Raw genomic sequence first — 21,541 nt, 5'->3', positions numbered from 1 at the left:
CTTGGAAGATGCCCTGCTGCCTAAAACCAGGGGACAGGGAAGCCAGTTTCTATTTGATCAACAGTGAGGGAAAAGTGCTCTTTGCTGCATTCCATTACTTCAGCTCAGATGAAGCCCTGAGCTTTCAGAAGGATATAGAGAGATAATAGATATCTAGATAAAAATATATCTTGATGTCCAGAGATTTTAACATCCTGTCGATTGCCACACTCCTGTTTCTCAGGGAACCTAGATAGACTTTGCTAACACAGCACCGTGCAGAAAATATACTGTGATTTCTAACCTAAGCAAGATGCTTTAAATCCTCCACCCACCCAAAAGGCCCCTATGCAAATTGTATATATCATATATAATTATTTTCTTGGACAGAAGCCAAAGAGGCTGCCTGATTAATGCAAGACAAGGTTAGCTCAACGTTATTTTGCCGCTGTTCTTGTTGCTGCTGGTGGGGAGCGGGTATATTAATAGAGCTCTCTCTTGTGTCAGCAGCACCCAGCTTGCGCGGCATGCTCGGGAAGGAGACCAGAACTCACCAGAAACACTGGACAGCCCTTCTCCTTGGCAGAAACTTCCTCCAGGGCAGGGCAAGCAGGCATTGTGGGACAACATCCCAGACTGGGGGAGAAGAGTCCCACTCGGGCAGGGTGTTGGGCTGCTGCTACCCAAGGGGCAGAAATGCCCTGCAGGGCACACGTCTCCACTTTCATCTGGGACAGGGTTTGGTACCCGTGCCTTCAGGGTGCAGTAATACCCGGGCAAACAAGGGCCACTAGGGGTCACAAGACCTATGGAACAGAAAGGCTTTATTTTTTATTTTTTTTAAAAAAAATAAACTCACATTATTATATAGTTCAAAAGCTCTAAGTTGCAAATAACTTATGAGGCTATTGTGTCAAGAGATTTACTCGGTACTTCTACTGGAAAAGTTTTAATTGTGGTGACATTTTTCCTCTGGGAAAAGCAGCCATAAAGAGATGGGCCAAACCCAAAACAAGATGCCTAGCATCTGAAAACAGAAAGGGCGGCAGTGCAGGGGGAGAGCATCTGCTTTGCATGCAGAAGGTCCCAGGTTCAATCCCCAGGGAGGGCTGGAAAGACTTCCTGTCTGAAAACCAGAGAGCCATGGCCTGTATGTATAGATGACAGATGGACCAATGGTCTGACTCAGTTTAAGGCAGCTTCCTAATATGGTTTGTAGTTCTGGAAGTAGGTTTGGTGGACTCCAAGCTGTCTCTCACTACACTTTTGGGATCTGACTGGTGAAGAGTTTCCAAGGTCTCTGGAGGATGTCTTTCCCAGCCCTTTTAGTCAAGATCCTTCTGGCTGGCGATGCCAGGGACCAAGTCCAGGATTATAAAGATGCAAAACAGCACGCCTCTGAATCTCTCCTGAAAACAACAGCAGGAGAGGACTGTTGGCCTCCTGTCCTGCTTGTGGGATTCCCAGAGGTATCTGGTTCGACAATGTGAGTAACGGGAAGATGGACTAGATAAAGCAGGGCAGGGAAATCTTTTTCAGCCCAAGGGCCAGATTTCCTTTTGGGACAAATGTCATTGGTGGTTGTGGTCACTGGGAGGAGGTCAGAGAGAAAGGTGAGTAGAGCAATGACTATGGAATTTTACCTTTGTTCAGTAGGCAAGTTTCTACACAGATTCACAAAACTCTCTCTCTCCCCATCCAAGCAAGCAAGAGGCACGATCACAGTTCAAGGACACGTTCCAGCCAGGCAAAAGCACTCAAGGAGAGTGCAAAGCAGAGCTAGTGACGGGTGTGACCCAAGAAGGTTTGTGGCCTGGGGAGGATCCTGTCGGCTAGACAGAGAGGCACAAAGAGTTGCATTTGGCCCCCTGGCTTGAGGTTCCCCATATCTGAGATAGGCCTTTAGCCTGATCCATCAGGGCCCTTCTTATGCTCATCGCATGCTGCACCCTTCAGCTGGCTCCAGTCTAACACTCCAGCCACATGACGGTTCTGATTTCAGCAGGATGGGCTTCCAAATAGCCAAGCTTAGGATTGCAGCCCAAATCCATTTCTGCTCATTGTCTCCTTGATGTTACCTGCTTTTGCACAGAATTTGCCTCCAGGACAGGGCTTGCATTCCTTGGAGCTGCTCAGGCCTGTCTGGTTACTGAAGGTGCCATCGGGGCATGGGAACTGTCTGGCAGTTTTTGTCCCCAAGAGGCAGTAGTATCCAGGCAGACAGTCAAGTGGCTTGGCCACACCCCCTGGAGAGTTATCTTGGGGATCCTGTGTTTGGAAATCAGGGTCACAGAACCTGTGAATGAAACAGACCTTGTCCAGTCTAGTGTGTTTCTGGATAGAGGGGAGAAAATGATCTAGCATGGTTAATTTATTCACTGGAAGCTGGAGGCTAACAGCACAAGCTGGGAAGTGCCCAGTTCAGATCTCATTTTAGCCATGAATCCACAGGGGGCCTTAGGCAAGCTACATCTGCAATACGATGAAAGTAGTGAGGACCCACCTTACATAATTGTCATAAGGATTAATGAGATAACGCATGTAAGGTGACGTGCCTTGAGCATATGAAATGCACTAAAGCAGGGGTGAGGAACCTGCGGCCCTCCAGTTGTTTTTGGACTCCAACTCCCATCAATCCCAGACAGCACAGCCAACAGTCGACGGTCCACCTATATCTGGCAGGCCACAGGTTCTCCACCCCTGCACTTAATGCATGCTAAACAACAACAGTGTTTTGGATTTTATGGCCCATTCTGGTCCCCAAAGATGCAGAATGGGTAACATTTGAAAGTATTAGCTGTGAAGGTATGTGTTTTACTCATTTTTAAAACATGTTTTATTTTCTTTTTAATTGCATTGGGCTGTATATTTATTTATTTATTAGATTTATATCCCGCCCTTCCTCCCAGTAGGAGCCCAGAATGTATATCCAACATTCTGTGGCCTCTTGCTCTAGCGGACAGGTGAGTTTTAATGTTGCATAAAACAGAAATCCAATGCAACCAGTTGCACTAGCGGAAACACATTGCACAACCGATTGCACAATCTACTGTGCAACAAAGTTACCAGCAAAGTTACCATCATTTTCTTGTGCAACAACTTTCTGCTGGCGCAAAACATTTCACCAGTGGAATATATCACTAAGTGACTTTAACTTAGCACTACATTGGATGCAACCCGTTACTCTATCACTTTGGTGTTTGCTACCCTAAGTTCCTTTGGGAGGAAGAGCAGGATATAAATTTAATAAATACATTTATCAATCAAAGATGTATTTACAGAAATATTTCAGTCATTGCAAGAAAACTCTCATGCTCATCCCTAGGCATATGACACATGTCTTAATGGAAAAATGGAAATGGACTGCCTTCAAGTCAATTCCAACTTATGGCGACCCATGAAGAGGGTTTTCATGGTAAGCGGTATTCAGAGGTGGTTTACCATTGCCTCCCTCTGAGGCTGAGAGGCAGTGACTGGCCCAAGGTCACCCAGTGAGCTTCATGGCTGTGTGGGGATTCGAACCCTGGTCTCCCAGGTCATAGTCCAATACTCTAACCAGTAAGTCACATTAGTCAAGATCGCACACACAAAAATGTATTTATTAGGAGAAATTTGCACTAAAATGGTGAAGAATTTTCATGAGGATTTTTTTTTAAAGAAAACAAATTGCTGCAGAAATATGGAGAACCAAATTTAAGATTAGAAAAATGAGAAACGGAGAGAACCGAAACTCACAGATCCTTCCATCCTCTGGTAGGCAACCCTTCTGGCTTTCCAGATCTCCAGGAATTGAGATCCATACTTGGGCTGGAAAGCAGAGCCACAGAGAATGGCTCAACATATCTTTGCTGATGGGAACTGGTGGATGGAGGCACCCTCTAGAAGCTGCTCTGCATGACAGAGTGTATCATGGGTCACCTAGAGACTCACAAATGTGCAAAGTCTCCCAGAGCAGCCTAAAACAACTGTCATGCACTTTGCAAAGGAGAAGACTGAAGGCAAGCAAAGAAGGCAAATGATCCCTGCAAAAAACATTTCACTTACTTTCCTGCCGGACATGCTTTGCACAGGCGTTGGCCCATTTCATCCTGATATTTTCCAGGGGGGCATGGTTTGGGCTCCGGACTGCCCGTGGGACAGTAGTGACCAAGAGGACAGAGGCAGTCTAAAAAAACCCAGAAATTGGTTTAAAGTACTGTAGTTGTGCACATCCACAGTAGTCAATTCAAGAAGAAGCATGAATGACTAACACTGTAGGATAAACATTTGGAAACTTCACAAGAAGATCAGTAAGTCATCTGTTCCAATTCTCATTCAGAAGCTGGACTTGCTATATGAGATGTTAGGTATTCTACCTTCTGTTACAGTCCTTCCAGGCTATCAGCACTGCTGCCTTTGTGTCCACTTTCCCATTTCTTATCTCTTTCTTTCTTCTTTGCTTCCTTCTTCCTCAGGTTTCTCTCCAGCAGTTTCTCTCCTTAGCTTCTTCTCTTGTCACCAGCCAACTTTTGCCTTTTTGGGGGGAGGGGCAGGGCCATAGCTCATGCTTTGTAGAGCACATGCTTTGCATGCAGAAGGTCACAGATCCAATCCCCGGCATCTCCAGATAAAACCGGGAGAGGCCCCTGTCTGAATCCCTGGAGAGCTGCTGCCAGCCAGTGTAGGTGATACTAAGCCAGATGGACCAGTGGTCTGATTCAATGCAATGTACTACCTTCAAGTCAATTCCGACTTATGGCGACCCTATGAATAGGTTTTCGTGAGGCTGAGAGGTAGTGACTGGCCCAAGGTCACCCAGTGAGCTTCATGGCTATGTGGGGATTCGAACCCTGGTCTCCCAGGTCATAGTCCAGCACCTTAACCACTACACCACACTGGCCCCCATCTTCCTGCACTTTTCTTCTTTCTTCCTCAAGTCTGTCTCCAGCCTTGTCTCGTCTCAGCACCTTCTGTCTCTCTCCAGCTGTTACCAACTGACTTTCCCTCTCCTTGTTTTCTCTTAGCATTCCATGCCCCTCCCTTTGCTTGCCTGGCTACCTTTTGTGACCTCATAGGAGGCCACCTTGCAACCACAGTTTGAAAAGAAAAAAACACAAGAATGTGAGTTCAGATCAGATCTCCCTCTGGCTCCTGTGAGGCTGAAAACGAGACAGGACTGCAAAGAGCTTTGCATGCTGAAAGTGATAAATAATAAAGCTCATTTCATTTTGCTCACGACCACACCTAATTTCCCTTAACTGCCTGAGGGTGAGATTCGATGTTACAAGTTACAGGTGACCCAGGGCCATCACTAAAAACAACAGCTCTGTGTCTTTGTTCTTGTCTCTCCTCTAGGGCAGAACATCTAGGGAAAGGATGAGCAGAAGGCATGGGACAAACAAATGTGTGAATTTCAGTTTCTCATTCTTCCAGCCTTAAGTTCAGCTCTCTACATGAGAATTCAGCAGCATTTTAGTGACAATTTCTTCTAATATGCACATTTGTATGCAATTTTCCCTAATATGCACATTTTCCCAGAGCAATTTTCCCTACTATATTGCATTTTTGTATGTTATTTTTATAGATTATGCATTTATGTGAACACTTTATCTTAGTATATGCATTTTTGTACACGTTACTCGGCTGGAGAACTGCAATGCAAAATTCAGAGAAGTGCAAATTTCCAAGGATGGATGTGTTTCAGTTAACATATTGTTTCAAAAACCTGCAAATTGGGTACGTTTGCCTTTAAATGCAAACTGAATTGAATTTCTCACTCGTCCCTAGCAGAAGGTAGATAATGATCTACTGGAAGACCTCTAGGTGATTTGCATGATTTCTGACTCCCAATTGTTTGATAATAACAGTAAAAATTAAGATAAAAAGTTAATCCTCTGCCTACTAAATTATACTGCTGAAAATGAAGAAAGCTGGGGGAGAGGTAGCTAACTGAATTTTTTTTGGATGAACTATGAACTCTCTTCTGTTTCCTGGTTCTCAAAACAAATTAATGGGCTTAGAATTCTTTAATTCTAAGTTTTAGTTCTAAGTTTAACTTTTGCACCAGGATCTGGTTAGTAGATGTCAGGGTTCTAACAAAAAGCAAAGCAGATTCTGCAAGCATGAAGCCTACCCACTCCTAATCTAGGAATACTCATGGCATTATCAGGGCACAAGTTTCCCTGCTCCCAGCTCAGGAAAGAGAGTATGGAAATTCTTGGTATTGATCATATCATGGCACGCACTAACTGTCTCTAATCATTTCAAGGGAGACAAAAAAAGACATGGCTTCTTTTTGAGGTGATGGAGCTGCAACTCCCAGTGTGGTTTAACAATAAATCCCTCTTCCCAGGGTGCTGTGGGAATTGTGAGGGGAATAGGGGTCTCCTAACAACTCTCAGTGCCCTTAACAAACTATAGTTCCCAGGATGCTTTGGAGGAAGCCATGACTGTTAAAGTGGTATAATAGCACTTTAAATTTCTAGTGCAGATGAGGCCTTAGGCAAAGCTTTATGTCCAAATGGCTTGATTTAAAAAAAAAAAAAAGAAACCCCAAAGACAGCTGTTCTTAGTTTCCTCACAATCTAGGAACCCACCTCTTCTTTCTGTTCACATTCTCGCCTAAACACAAGTGGTGATCTTTAAGAATATAATAATTCCCTACCAGGATTCTGGTCAGATACTGATCCCTCTGGGCAGAACCAGCCTTCCATGCACAAACCCTCCGGCGAAGTTTGACCTTGGAGAGAACAGAACCAACCAGCCACACAGGGACGGCAGTTTTGCAGTGATGTACCCCCTCGGTGGGCTAAAAAGGAGCCTGAAGAAGGAAACACACATGCATGCATCTAGCACGGTCAACTTTTCTATCTCTATCGCTCACCATAGTAATCTGTCTAACCTCACAGAAAACAAGCATATCAGGGATATGGTAAGCTGCACTTTTCTCTTTGACATCCTAGTTTTCCACATGTGAGATTTTTTTCATTAGGAACCAGCTCTTTAACCCCAACTTGCCATTTGATGCACATAATGCATTCTTTAAAAAGACACCATCTCCATTTATTCTGGTAAACTGGGCCGTGGTAGTTGGAATGACAAGCCAGTCCTCCCCCGCCTCCTGAATTCTACTTTTCTATCTAATCAGCCATAATCTCCAAAACCAGCCAACAAGTAGGCTCAGTGTTTTGCCTCATTCCACACAGACTGTCTGGGAGAGGAGGAAGAGGACTATATCCCTACTTATAATTCTCAAGGTCACTTCTTGGATTTTAGCTACATGTTAAGGATTGCTGTGTGTGCGTGCAAAATCAGATACAATGAAAATCCTTGTTCCACCCCTGTTCCTGTCTCTGGGAGATGCAACATAAAAATAACACAGTTTGGGGAAAACCTTGTATCTATCTTTGCTAGCCCAGAGGAACTTCATTTATTGTCTTCCAGAAATGGAACCTAGGTCCAGCCTGAAAGCCAAGATATTATTGTACCTAGCTGAAGCAGAACTTTAGAGTTTCAACTGAGCAAGCAGGCATTGCTAGGTACTTAAAAGACCTGCCACACAGACCCATGATTCATATTTGCATACAATTTGCATATGCTGATAGATAGGTGGAAGGTGGAAGGTGGAAGATGGAAAGATAGACAGACAGATAGACAGATCAGAGCTTGGAAAAGTTACTTTTTTGAACTACAACTCCCATCAGCCCAATCCAGTGGCCATGCTGGCTGGGGTTGATGGGAGTTGTAGTTCAAAAAAGTAACTTTTCCAAGCTCTGAAAGATAGATAGATGCATGCACATTTAGGCTGACTTTCAGATGAAAACAAACAAACTCTGGCTCTTGCTGTCAGGGCTAACTCTGAGCTACATGGTGCGAACAGGATTGGGCCCTACACAAATTAAGACAGTGGCTGGCTCAGGTCTCACTGACACTGTGCTTTGTAGTGTGTCCAGCTGCCCTGTAAGCAAAGCTTTTCAAAAGCTTGAAAAGTGGGGGGAGAGGGAAGGTGCAATAGACCTGGGGCTTGGGTCTCACTGGGCAATGCCCTCTGCCCTTTGAAACTGATTGTGGCATTGGCAAAGCATTGAGATGCATGGCATCATCTAGTCTTGGACTTACCTGCAAGACATGGCAAGGGAGAAGAGCTTCCCTGGGGGCAGACATGGCCTCGGGGGCAAATATCTCCCACTGCCCCATCTGTTGGGTTGGGAAGAGTGGAGGCCCCAGTGCAGTAGAATCCTGCATCACAAGGGCCTGATGGAGCAGCCAGTTCTGAAGAGGCACAGTAAAAACCTAAAGGAGGAGGAAGGACAAATGTGTTTAGGACTTGTGTCTTCTGAGCTTCCTCATCACTACTCATGTATTCAGACACTACTGGAATGAGCCTCTATGGCTAGAATATCAACAGGACCATCTGTTCTAAGGCACGTCCAGGACAGCACAAAGCCCTAGTAGGTCTAGATTTGGGCTCCTAAATGCTCTCTGTTTTTCAAATCTAAAATTAATTGTGTGAATTTAGGCATACATAAATATACTTCATTTAGCAAGTAGGGCTTTTGGAGAATTTTTAAGGGTTCTCGGGTGAGGAAAGAGCCAGAGGTGGAGTGCGAACCTCCATGGACAGAAGAGGAGAGGGAAGTAAGCTGTGTAATCTATTTTCTGTAAAGTTGTCTATAAAATGTGGCTTAGAGGCTGGTTTGGATGATTATGTTATGGCTTAATAAACCATGATATAAAGAGCCTTTTGCCTGCACAGATATGAGTAGAGAGCCAGTGTGGCGTAGTGGTTAGAGTGTTGGACTACGACGTAGGAGACCAGGGTTCAAATCCCCACCCAGCCATGGAGCTCACTGGGTGACCTTGGGCCAGTCACTGCCTCTCAGCCTCAGAGGGACAATGGTAAACCCCCTCTGAATACCGCTTACCATGAAAACCCTATTCATAGGGTCGCCATGAGTTGGAATCGACTTGAAAGCAGTTCATTTCCATTTCATGATATGAGTAATCAGGAAGCTTCAAATTAACCAAAGTTTCTCAGGGAGCTGTGGTTACCAGCCTTGGGACAAGCCAGTAAGTTCAACCAACTTGAAACTGTGGTTTAATATCCTGACTTGTTCCAAAGCTGGATAAAACAGAAAACTGGTCAGCTGAAGACTTCCTGGTTGTTCGCTCATGACAAAAATGGAAGAGTGAAGGGGCTGCATGCAAGGGCAAAAGTCTTGTTCATATCTCACCATGTTGAGCGAAGATACAACATTTTAAATGCAGACATAGGGTTGTATCCAACAAACTTTTATTCAGAGTAGACCCTTCGAAATTAATGGATCTAAATTAGCCATGCCTATTACTTTGAATGTTTTTATGAGTATGACTAATGCTGGATACAACCCATTATATCCCAGATTCAGGGCTAGGTAGCTAGTGAAAGCATGACCAAACATATTTCTTCTAAGGGCATGTTGCGTTGTCAGGTCGCCAGGTTCCAGGCTGGAAACTATAGCATATAAGAGAGGCATTACAGGGGAAATGAATCTTTTCCCTTTTGCCGTATTCTGGTCCTATAGTTGCCAGTTTGCTCACAATGCACAACCTTGCTATAGAGTTGGAAAAGGTTCAGAAGAGGGCAACCAGAATGATCAAGGGGATGGAGCGACTCCCTTACGAGGAAAGGTTGCAGCACTTGGGGCTTTTTAGTTTAGAGAAAAGGCGGGTCAGAGGAGACATGATAGAAGTGTATAAAATTATGCATGGCATTGAGAAAGTGGATAGAGAAAAGTTCTTCTCCCTCTCTCATAATACTAGAACTCGTGGACATTCAAAGAAGCTGAATGTTGGAAGATTCAGGACAGACAAAAGGAAGTATTTCTTTACTCAGCGCATAGTTAAACTATGGAATTTGCTCCCACAAGATGCAGTAATGGCCACCAGCTTGGATGGCTTTAAAAGAAGATTAGACAAATTCATGGAGGACAGGGCTATCAATGGCTACTAGCCATGATGGCTGTGCTGTGCCACCCTAGTCAGAGGCAGCATGCTTCTGAAAACCAGTTGCCGGAAGCCTCAGGAGGGGAGAGTGTTCTTGCACTCGGGTCCTGCTTGCGGGCTTCCCCCAGGCACCTGGTTGGCCACTGTGAGAACAGGATGCTGGACTAGATGGGCCACTGGCCTGATCCAGCAGGCTCTTCTTATGTTCTTATGTTTGCTCTGGCTCAGTGAGAGATCAGTGAGAGGTTAAAGAATGTACATGTGGACTGCAGTTCACGATGGGCAAATCTGTCATTTTCAGTATCTATTTTTCATTTTTCCAATCTTAAATTCAGGTCTTCATATTTTCACATCAGTTTGCAATTTAAAAAGGTTGTCAGGGAAATTCATCAACATTTTAGTGCGAATTTCTCCTAACGTACACATTTTTATATGCAGATTTACCTAACATACATATTTTTGCAAAACAATTTTTCCCAATATAATGCATTTTTGTATGTTATTGTCACATATGAATTTTTGTGCACATTTATAGGCTGGAAAATCACATCGCAAAATTTTCAGAAGTGCAAATTTCAAAGGATGTCTGTATTTCAGTTTGCTTGTATTTTTCCAAAAACTTTGAATTAGGTAGGTTTGCCTTTAAACGCAAACTGATAACTGAATCAAATTCGTCTCTCATCCCTAACTGCAGAGAGATCAAATATCTTGAAACCAAGCCTGCTTCAAGAAACAACTACCACTGATCTTCTTGTCTAGATGTGTGAACTTGGGCATCACAATACTGAAGACTGAAGCTGTGAAAGTTAGCAAGAAACGTTTTTACCTGGACTGCAAGGGATAGGAACAGAAGAGCCCTCTGGACAAAATGTTCCAGCTTGACACATTCGGATTAAACCAGAAGCCTGTGTAGCAGATCCTGCTAAATGGAATGGAAGAGACAATGTCTGAACACGTCTGCATTGATGAAAAGCTGGATTTCAGGAGCCGTATACTTTCTTCTGATATGCACCAATTGCGCTCTCTCTCTCTCTCTCTGTGTGTGTGTGTGTGTGTGTGTATTTTGGTCATTTTGCATCATTTATCATCTGCCTTTGCCAGGGGTGGGGATCCAAAGACTCTCACTCACCCCTTTGGAAATCTGATTACAAGTCACTTCTCCACCTTCGGAGATTTCAGCAAGCATGTATCTCCCTTCTCTACCCCACAAGCATGTATTTTTCCTCACAATTCATACAGGCTTTTAAAAAAAACAATAGAAGTGGAGATTCTCAGGAAGCGGAATTCTAGTACCACAGAGGGCATGCTAATATTTTCTGTGCAAAAAAGGTCTCTATCCCTCTTTTGGTTCAGATCAGCGACACATTCTGTGCTTTTCTGCCAGGGCAAAATATTCTCTCCCCACTCCCCCCAAATGTGCCATTATGCAATCAAATGTACTCTTCAGTATACCAGTGTGGTTTCCTGGGGATGCCGGCTTGCCTGATGTTGACCCAGGCGGGCAGTACCATCCAGGCATGCATATCCCATCTGGGCTTATCAAGCCTGGCTTGGAGCAAAACTTTCCAGGAGGGCATGGCTGGCATTCAGAGACAGTCTTGATGTTCGGAATCTCACTGTAGGTCCCCCGTGGACAAGGGAACTGAGTGGCAAACTTGGTGTTGCGTGGGCAGAAGTGTCCTAGAGGGAGGAAATTTGTTATTTATGACTAATTTTAGTAGACTGTTAGAAACCACTTTTCCAAATGCTCAAGGCAATCAACATCAGTCCAGGAATCAAAAACACAGGAACAAAAATGGACAGTTTCTCTGACAGTTGTATTCAACTGACATACAAAACAATACAAAATTGGATGTCGCAAAGGTTGCCTAAGAACATCTGTAATGCCGCAGGCAGGACCCTATTTACATACCCAGGCAGAACACTGCCTCTCCCCCTCCAAAAAAATATTTACCCCAATCCATAATGGGTGGCTGTAGCTCAAGTATGGGGAACTTGTGGCCCTTCAGGTGTTGTGGGATTCATCAGTCCCAGCCAGCATGGCCAATGGGTCAGAGCTGTAGTCCAGCAACCTCTGGAGGATGGCAGGTTCTCCAACTCTGCTCTAACCAATATGATCCAGAAGAGCTGCCATTCAGTAGAACAAACCAGCTACTTATAAACTACTGAGGCCCCCGTTCAGCAGTTCTGGTGAAAGCAAGATGGTTCTGAACATGGAGAGACTACTGCATACGTATTAGAGCATAAGACTTTTGAGTTCTCTGCTGGTCCTGAACCTGGACCATAAGCAATGATGGGCAAGGATTTAACCTATGTGCCACCATCAAATTCTGGCCAACAGGGAATTACACAGAACTCAAACCTGACCACCAGCAAATACTTCTTGGAGAGCATTACACCAGAGCAGGCTATGGGGTGAAGCTTGACACCAGAGCTTCCAGGTCAGGTTTGTGCAATGTTCGGAGCAACAGGTCTCACCGTAGTGAACTAGACAGTCCAACATACATATAAAAAGGCCTGCAGAGCTCCAGACTGTTTCAGTTAAAAGAAAAAGCTGGAAATGTACCGTCAAACTCACCTGCGGGGCAGTTTGTGTAGTTAGCAGAACCAACATCACAGTAGACACCTTCTGGGCATTCCAGACATTGGGCCATGCCCCGGAAGGGGCTGTAGCTTCCTGCTGGGCACAGCTGTGGTCTTCCACTCCCCATCACACAGTAATGGCCAGGTGGGCACTGTCCCCCTCTGCTTGTGATCTTCCAACATAAAACACATGCCATCAGCATAGATCAGGGGTGGGGAACAATGTTTGGTCAGAAGGCCAGCTACAAAACTGGACAACCCCCCACAGGTCACTTTGACAGGTGGGTAGAGTCACCCTCTTGTTAATGACCTGATGCCATACAACATCAGAGGCATCATATGAAGTTATGGTTACAAAGGAAAAATCTTCCTTTGCAGACACAGGCAGAATTCTAAATGTGCTGAATTCAATACTTACACTGCAGCCATGGTTTCAACTTTCCTACAACTGATGCCAGATGTGAGGAGGATGAGCGTAGCTCACCCAAAGCAGCCAAAGACCTGGTGGGTCTAATTAGGCCCATGGATCAGACATTCCCTGCCACTTTGCTGAAAGATGTTGAAGTCACCAATGGGAACAGAAGAGGACAGACAATTTTCTGAGCTGAGGTTGCACAAAGGCTAGTGTGTTGAATTCGGTTATAGGAATCATGAAGTAAAATCCTAGATCAGCTCTGAAAGTTCACTGGATTGCCTTCGGCAGGATGCTATCTCTCAATCTGATCTACCTCAGGGTGGGGCTGTGAGGATAAAAAGTCACTCTGAGCTTGTGGGTGTAAGGGTGAGATACAAGCATAACAGATAAATCCATATACCAGCCATCCCTTCCTAATACTCCTGGCTCCAATGTGCCTGTGATTCACGATTGAAAGACTGCTTAATTCTTGATAACAGTCTAATATAAAGATAGGAGTGACAGATACATTAATTTCAATGAGCTTAAGCATTATCTGGCTGGGATTGTGAGCACTGGGTTTAGGGCATTTTTATGAAGATATGGGTAGGTCCCATCTCATGGTCTGAAGGCACATGAAGCCACCAGTTTGTTATGCTAAGCAGGTCTTCATCTGGTCAGTGCCTGGATTGGTGATTGCCTGGGCTCCACATATATATTTGGGTTCCATGATGGAAGAAAGGCAGGATATAAATGTAAGCAAATGAATATATACACAATAAAATAAGGATCCCTGGGGATTTGTATAGGCCATTTCAGAAAAGGAACAAGCAGTAAGGAATTAATAGCCAGGTGGGGTTTTCGTACGTTGATGATGCAGTTCTCCCTTGGCATCATTGGGTTGTATTCAACTAAATTCTACCCAGAGTAGACCCATTGAAATTAATAGTCATGTTTAAACTGCTCCACTGGCAGCGGTCATCAGGAATTTTGGACCAAGGTACCATCAGCATGCTGATGATACCCAGCTCTATTTCTTCATTACATCTGAATCAGGAGAGGGTTAATAAATTGAGCTGGAATTCAGGAAAGATGGAGGACTTGTAGGTGATTAGTTCCATATCCCAGATATAGGTCAATTGTCTGTACTGGATGGGGTTACACTCCCTCTGAAGGAGCAGATATGCAGTTTGGGGGTACTCCTTGATCTATTTCTGTCACTAGACACTCAAATGAGCTCTATGGCCAGGAGCGCTTTCTGCCAGCTTCGGCTGGTACACCAACTGCAACCATTCCTGGACGGTGACAGCCTGGCCAAAGTGGTCCATGCATTACTGTACCATGCTTTATGTGGGGCTGCCCTTCATCTGGTCCAGAAGCTGCAACTAGTGCAGAATGCAGTGGCCAGACTGCTTACAGGAGCAGATTACCGGCAATATGTTACTCCACTTCTGAAAGGGCTGCACTGGTTACCAATTTGCTACTGAGCCAGGTTCAAGGTACTTGCGTTAATTCACAAAGCCTAAACAAGTTTGGCTCAAAGTACCTTAAGGAATGCCTGACTCCCTGCTTTCCATTTTGATCAGTGAGATCTTCTGATTGGGCACTTTTGGTGGTTCCCCACATCCCTGAGGTCCAGTTGGCCTCCACCAGGGACTGAGCCCATCCTGTGGAACTCCTTACCAATAGAGATTCAGCAGGAAGCATCCCACCCTTCTTTCAGTCATCTTTTAAAAACCAAACTTTTTAGACAGATCTTTTAACATGATCCCACACCAACCAATACAGTATTCTTGATACCTTTATTGTTGTTTTTAATGATACTGTTATCATTTTTAAATTTGTAATGCCTTTGTAGGTTGTAAGCCACCCTGATAGACTCCGTGAAAAGTGTGGCCTATAAATACTTCAATAAATAAATAAATAATAACTATTCATGTCAGTGGGGGGGGGGAGGAGCTAGTATGAAATCTTCATTCTCTACTCTTCTTTCCTCCTCTCTTTTTTGAGTTTTTATTTGCAAACATAAGAAAAAGAAAGATAAAAATATTGCCAACTGACATTAACAATAAAAATATTCCATCAGTCCTAACTTAAAATTCCTTCCATCTCTGACAGTCATAATACTATCAGCATCAAAATAGCTTACCAGCTCAGGTCTTGAAGAAACCGCTCCTTCACTGCAGTAGAACCCAGGCGCACAGAGACCAGTAGGGGATGTGAGCCCTGTTCCATCACAAAAATATCCTGAAATGAAGCAGAAATAGAGGGAGCTTCCAAGATATATGGCTAACTGACATCATTTCGGGGCTGGGGAACCTGCAGCCCACCAGATGTTGCTGGACTCTGTGAAGAAATCTGTTCATTTGAATTAAGCTTTAATGGTAATTGTGTAATGTGTTCTAATGTCTGTATTGTAATGTACATTGTAATGTATTTGATGTGGGAAGTTCTCTGTCTGGTCTGGTGAAAGTTAGTTTAACTGTTGTGTGGAGCCTTAACCAACAGCTGTACGTTAGAATTCTCAGTATGCAAAAGAAGTAGAGTAGGTATCCTCATTTCAGTTGGTGGGTGCAGGTTTAGAATTTTCAGTTACACAATGTGATTGGCTGAGGCTTATCTAGAGGGGTCAGAAGAAGTGTATATAAGGCCGGGTGCTGATCAGCAGTAGTTAGATCATTGGAGAGGGTTGGAGTTGTTGGTGCTTGGTGCCCAGGGAGTTGGTTGGAAGAAGAAGGTGTCAGCAGAGGAAGAGGATTGGGGAGGGGGGAGAAGAAGGAAGATCTGAGAGGCAGGTGGAGTAGCTTGGTGGCCCAAGGCTTGCTGGGCATAGCTGAATCACTCATCTTAGGCTGAAGAGACAAGGGGAGAACCTGCCTGCAGCACTGAGGGAAAAAGTGAGAAGCAGCTTGGAAGGTCGGTCTCTGGTGAGTGGTAGGAGTACCATGGGAAGGTTTCCAGGGCAGCGTGTTCTGGGGATGGGGAGTTGGAGGGGCTGAGCCACTGTGGGATGCACTGAATCCTGAGCCGGCCCTACTATTGCCATATGATAGCATTGGGCCCAATCTGAGCCTGACTGCTGCACCAGGTCCAGGCTGACACAGCAATTTACTTTTCCCCAGTCCCTCCTTCCAACCTGGCCAGTGTGGACAGCAGAGCTGAAAATGCAGCAAAAGCGGACTTCCCAGGAGGATTTATTTATTTATTTATTTTATTTAATTTATATACCGCCCTAAGCCCGAAGGCTCTCTGGGCGGTGTACAAAAAGATAAAAAACAAGCAATGTATAAATACAATAAATACAATAAATCAAGAAAACAAAACAAACAAACAATAAAAGAACCAAACAATATCCAAAATACAAATAATGATGAAAATGCCATTAAAACACACTTTAAAATGCCTGGGAGTATAAAAAGGTTTTCACCTGGCGCCGAAAAGATAGTAGCATCGGCGCCAGGCGCACCTCATTGGGGAGTGTGATGCATCCTTCCCTGGCTCTCCCTGTCAGGTTCCTACCTGCTCGTGGTTACTGCCTGTCTCTAGGCACCACCAGGGACTCCACCAGTCCGGACCGCTCTCTCTTATGATTTCTCTCCCCGCTCTAGCACAGATCTCAACAGATCCCCCTGCTAGGCAACCACCAGTAACGTCCCAATACTAGTATTCCCAGAGACTCTGAATACTGTATTGTTATTCTCTTCACCGCTGCCACCATTTGTTACAGTTCCCCTTCAGCCTTGGTCATTACCTTACCCTCCCTTCTGGTCTGTGAAACCCCAGCCAAGGATCAGGCCTTTGGTAAACCAAATTAAGTATTTATTACAGATAACAAACCTAACAAGATTAACACGATTTCTTCTTAAGGCACATAAGCATATGGTTTTACTCGATACTAATCCGAACTCCACCTCCCTCCTGGTAAACAACTCTCTAAACCCCACCAAGCAATCCACTCTTTCTCTTCTCCCCCCAGATTCCACAATTCACCACCTCACATTCACCCAGATTTACCTGTCATCCTTTCATTTATACCGTCAGCCATTTTAAACATTCAGCCAATCATCAAGCATTCTATTGCCCATTCACTCCCCCTCCTCTTTCACTACTTACCATGTATACTCTAAACAACCAGCACTTACCATATATACACTAATATATAGGAACATCACAGGGAGGCTGTTCCACAATTCGGGGGCCACCACAGAAAAGGCCCTGGTTCTAGTCACCACCCTCTGAGCTTCTCGATGGGATGGCACTCGGAGGAGGGCCTTAGATGTTGATCGCAGTGTCCGGGTAGGTTCATATTGGGAGAGGCGGTCCACCAGGTATTGCAGTCCCATGCCATGTAGGGCTTTATAGGTCAAAACCAGCACTTTGAATCTAGCCCGGAAACAAACAGGAAGCCAGTGCAGACGGGCCAGAACAGGTGTTATATGAGCGGACCTTCTGGTCCGCATCAGCAATCTGGCCACTGCATTCTGGACTAGTTGTAGTTTCTGAACAGTCTTCAAGGGCAGCCCAACGTAGAGCGCATTGCAGTAGTCCAGTCTAGAAGTTACCAGAGCATGAACAACTGAGGCGAGGTCATCACTGTCCAGATAGGGACGTAGCTGGGCTACCAGGCGAAGATGGTAGAAAGCATTCCGTGCCACCGAGGCCACTTGGTCTTCAAGTGATAAGGAAGGATCGAAAAGAACCCCCAAGCTATGCACCTGTTCCTTCAAGGGGAGTGTAACCCCATCAAGAACAGGATGAACATCCTCCATCTGGGCAGAGAAGGCACTCACCAACAGCGTCTCGGTCTTGTCTGGATTGAGCTTCAGTCTGTTAGCTCCCATCCAGTCCATTATCGCGGCCAGGCAGCGGTTTAGCACGTTAACAGCCTCACCTGAAGAGGATGAAAAGGAGAAATAGAGCTGCGTGTCATCAGCGTACTGATGGCAATGCACCCCAAAACTCCTGATGACCGCACCCAGTGGCTTCATGTAGATGTTGAAAAGCATGGGGAACAGTACCGATCCCTGTGGGACTCCACAATAGAGAGTCCAGGGCATCGAGCAATGTTCCCCAAGCACTACCTTCTGGTGTCGACCCACCAAGTAGGAGCGGAGCCACTGCCAAGCAGTATCCCCAACTTCCAACTCCGTGAGTCTTCCCAGAAGGATACCATGGTCGATGGTATCAAAAGCAGCTGAGAGATCAAGGAGAATCAACAGAGTCACACTCCCCCTGTCCCTCTCCCGACAAAGGTCATCATACAGGGCAACCAAGGCTGTTTCGGTGCCAAAACCGGGCCTGAAACCGGATTGAAATGGATCAAGATAATCAGTGTCATCCAAGAGCCCCTGGAGCTGGCCGGCAACCACCCGTTCTAGCACCTCGCCCAGGAACGGAACATTCGCCACAGGTCTATAGTTGTTCAGGTTATCTGGGTCCAAAGAGGGTTTTTTCAGGAGCGGTCTCACAACCGCCTCTTTTAGGCAGTCAGGGACCACTCCCTCTCTCAGAGAGGCATTTATTATCTCCTTGGCCCAGCCAGCGGTTCCGGTCCTGCCAGCTTTCACCAGCCAAGAGGGGCAAGGGTCCAGCACAGATGTGGTCGCCCCCACCAGTCCAAGGATCTTGTCAACATCCTCAAGCTGTACAGACTGAAACTCATCCAATAAACAAGGACAAGACCGTGTTCTGGATGCTTCATTAGATCCCACTGCCATAATATTGGAGTCTAAGTCCCGGCGAATGCATGCGATCTTATCCTGGAAGTGCCTCGCAAACTCATCACAGCGGGCTACAGATGAATCTATGATGTCCCAAGGGCCAGAATGTAAAAGCCCTCGTACGATTTTAAAGAGCTCCGCCGGGCGGGAGATGCCTTAATTGTGGCAGCAAAATATCTCTTTTTTGCTGCCCTCACCGCTACTATATACCGCTTAGAAGAGGCACTCACCAAGGCATAATTGCATTCGTCAGGAGTTCGCCTCCATCTGCACTCAAGCCTCCTCCTCTCTTGCTTCATCACTCTCAGCTCCACGGTATACCATGGAGCTGTATGAGCTCTACATAGGAGGGGGCACATGGGAGCGATCGTGTCAACCGCCCGGGTCAGCTCCATATTCCACAATCCGACCAGGGCTTCGACAGGAGCGCCAGTCTTCTCAGTTGGGAAATCCCCCAGAGCCCTTTGGAAACCCTCAGGATCCATTAGTCTCCAGGGGCGGACCAATTTAATAGGTCCCCCACCCTTGCAGAGGGAAAGGGTCGCTGTGAGCCTAAACTTCAGCAAGCGGTGATCTGTCCATGACAATGGGGTAGATGAAAAACCCCCAACCACCAGATCACCATCTCCATGTCCAGTGGCAAAGATCAAATCAAGAGTATGTCCCGACACATGCGTTGGGCCAGTAACAACCTGAGACAGCCCCATGGTTGTCATGGAGGCCATGAAGTCCTGAGCCGCCCCAGATAGAGCAGTCTCGGCATGGATGTTGAAGTCCCCCAGTACCAATAGTCTAGGGGACCGCAGCAATACCTCCAAGACTACCTCTGTCAGCTCAGTTAGGGAATTTGTTGGGCAGCAGGGTGGGCGGTACACCAACAAAATTCCCAGTCTGTCTCTCTGGCCCAGCACAAGGTGGAGACACTCCAAACCAGTCGACACCTGGACAGGGTGCTTGGTGAGTGAGAAAGAACTCCTATAGACCACAGCAACCCCACCTCCCCGTCCTTCGGTTCTACCATGATGCTGAACCGTATACCCAGGTGGGCAGAGCTGGGAAAGAGCAACTCCTCCCTGATCGCCCACCCAGGTTTCAGTTATGCACGCCAGGTCGGCCGCCTCCTCCACAATTAAATCATGAACAAGGGAGATCTTATGGTGAACCGACCTGGCGTTTAACAACAGCACATGGAGATCCGAAGGCTGACTGATAGGACAACCAGCAGTCCTGGGGATGTGAGGAGAACCGGAACAAGTCACAGACACTACTTGTCTGGGACGAGTTCCCCTTATCTGGCACATTCTCCTCACAACGCCGTACCTCCCATTACCCGTCACTACGCTAATTGGGGCCCCCGAAAGTCTCCCCGGTCGATGTATAATATGTTGGTCAGTGAAGCATGCTGTGAGACTCACAGACAGGGTTTTTAGCAAAGAGAGTGAAACCTGAAGCAGAAGAGTTAAGCTGTGAGAACAGAGCGCCAGGTTTGCCAAGGTCAGTAGCTGGCTGGGAAGCCTGATAAGGTGGGATGCTTGGAAAAAATCAGTGTGGGGGAAAAGCTGTCTGTGAAGAGAACTGTGTCTAATATCTTTGCCTAGTAAAGACTCTTACAAGAAACTTGCCTGGCCTGGCTTATTCCTGTTCTATGCGACTCTTGGATTCCATTCTTGTATGATCTATACACGCACACGCAACAGGGGTTATGGGCCCAGCTTATCATACAAGGTAGCGGGTTCGAGAGCCATTGACGTGACGTTGGTGCGGAGAGAAACAAAGTGCAAGTAAGAGGCAAGTCAGAGTGGACAACATGGCTGTAAACCTGTTATCCGGGATGCCGATGGAGAGACTGAATGCTGTAAACTACTCCAGCTGGAAATGGAGAATGAGAGCAGTTCTGATTAAAGAAGATTTGAATGATGTTGTAGAAAACCCCCCTCCGGCAGCTCCTTCAGCAGCGTGGTTGAAGAAAGATGAGAAAGCGAAGGCTTTTATTACTCTGGGGCTGTCTGATTCTCAACTGTTGCTGGTGAGTAATGAGCCAACAGCTAATCAGATGTGGGAGAAGCTAAGAGCCGCTCATGTGCAGCAAACTGCTGGGAGCAGGCTGTGTTTAGCATGGAAACTTTATCAGATGCGTTTTACAGATGAAGTGACTATGACAGAGCATCTGGCTGAATTTCGTAGATTAAATGCTGAGCTGCAAGATAGAGGAGTGCATCATAGTGACATTCAGATGGTCTATATACTGTTATCTTCATTTGATCAAAAATGGGATGTCCTGGTATCTAGTCTGGAAAGCTTACCCGATGGACATCTGAATTTGGACTTTGTAGAACAGAAACTTCAACAAGAGTGGAATAGAAGACAAGAAAATAAGAAAACAGAGTTAAAAGAGACTGTGGCTGTACAACAACAACAAAATCAAAGAAGCAGGCAAGAGAATAAAATATGTTACTTTTGTGGGTCCCGTGGACATATACAGAGACATTGTTTAAAGAAGAGAAATAACAGGGACTTTGGAAGTCAGAGAACAAGCGTGAACTTTATTACTAAGGAGGACAATAAACTCATTAACTCTAAGTGGCTTCTCGACAGTGGAGCGTCTAATTGCCTAATCACAGACTCTAGTTTATTTTACACTTCAAAGCTGATGCAGGAGAAGCTTTATCTGGCTGACGGATCGACTCAGGACGCGATTGCGAAAGGCACGCTCAGGTTGAGTAATTTGGGAACTATATTAACAGATGTGTTATTGGTTTCTGGTTTAAAATATAACATTCTATCAGTAAGAAAATTGGCTCAAATAGGTTGTAAAGTTACATTTGAAGGGGATAGATGTTTTGTGAGAAAGGATGGTGAAATATGCATGCAAGGGAAATTACAGAACCAAATGTTTATGGTT

General features: G+C 45.5%; 1 protein-coding gene across 1 annotated transcript in view; it reads right to left on the bottom strand.

The window, feature by feature from the left end:
* Positions 1 to 21,541, bottom strand: part of LOC133368774 (neurogenic locus notch homolog protein 4-like) — a 188,892-nt gene that overhangs the window by 7,487 nt on the left and 159,864 nt on the right. The window contains exons 16-24 of the mRNA XM_061593388.1: positions 15,069 to 15,166; positions 12,521 to 12,698; positions 11,395 to 11,622; positions 10,769 to 10,861; positions 8,077 to 8,250; positions 6,623 to 6,778; positions 4,024 to 4,144; positions 2,058 to 2,275; positions 534 to 785 (exon numbers count right to left, since the gene is read on the bottom strand). Of these exons, the coding sequence (XP_061449372.1) occupies positions 534 to 785; positions 2,058 to 2,275; positions 4,024 to 4,144; positions 6,623 to 6,778; positions 8,077 to 8,250; positions 10,769 to 10,861; positions 11,395 to 11,622; positions 12,521 to 12,698; positions 15,069 to 15,166 (1,518 nt within the window). The remainder of the gene's footprint in view (positions 1 to 533; positions 786 to 2,057; positions 2,276 to 4,023; positions 4,145 to 6,622; positions 6,779 to 8,076; positions 8,251 to 10,768; positions 10,862 to 11,394; positions 11,623 to 12,520; positions 12,699 to 15,068; positions 15,167 to 21,541) is intronic.

The sequence above is a fragment of the Rhineura floridana genome, chromosome 12 (genome assembly GCF_030035675.1).
Source record: "Rhineura floridana isolate rRhiFlo1 chromosome 12, rRhiFlo1.hap2, whole genome shotgun sequence".
Lineage (NCBI taxonomy): Eukaryota > Metazoa > Chordata > Lepidosauria > Squamata > Rhineuridae > Rhineura > Rhineura floridana.
The sequence above is the reverse complement of the archived record's forward strand: the minus strand, read 5'-3'. Positions and strand labels throughout refer to the sequence as shown.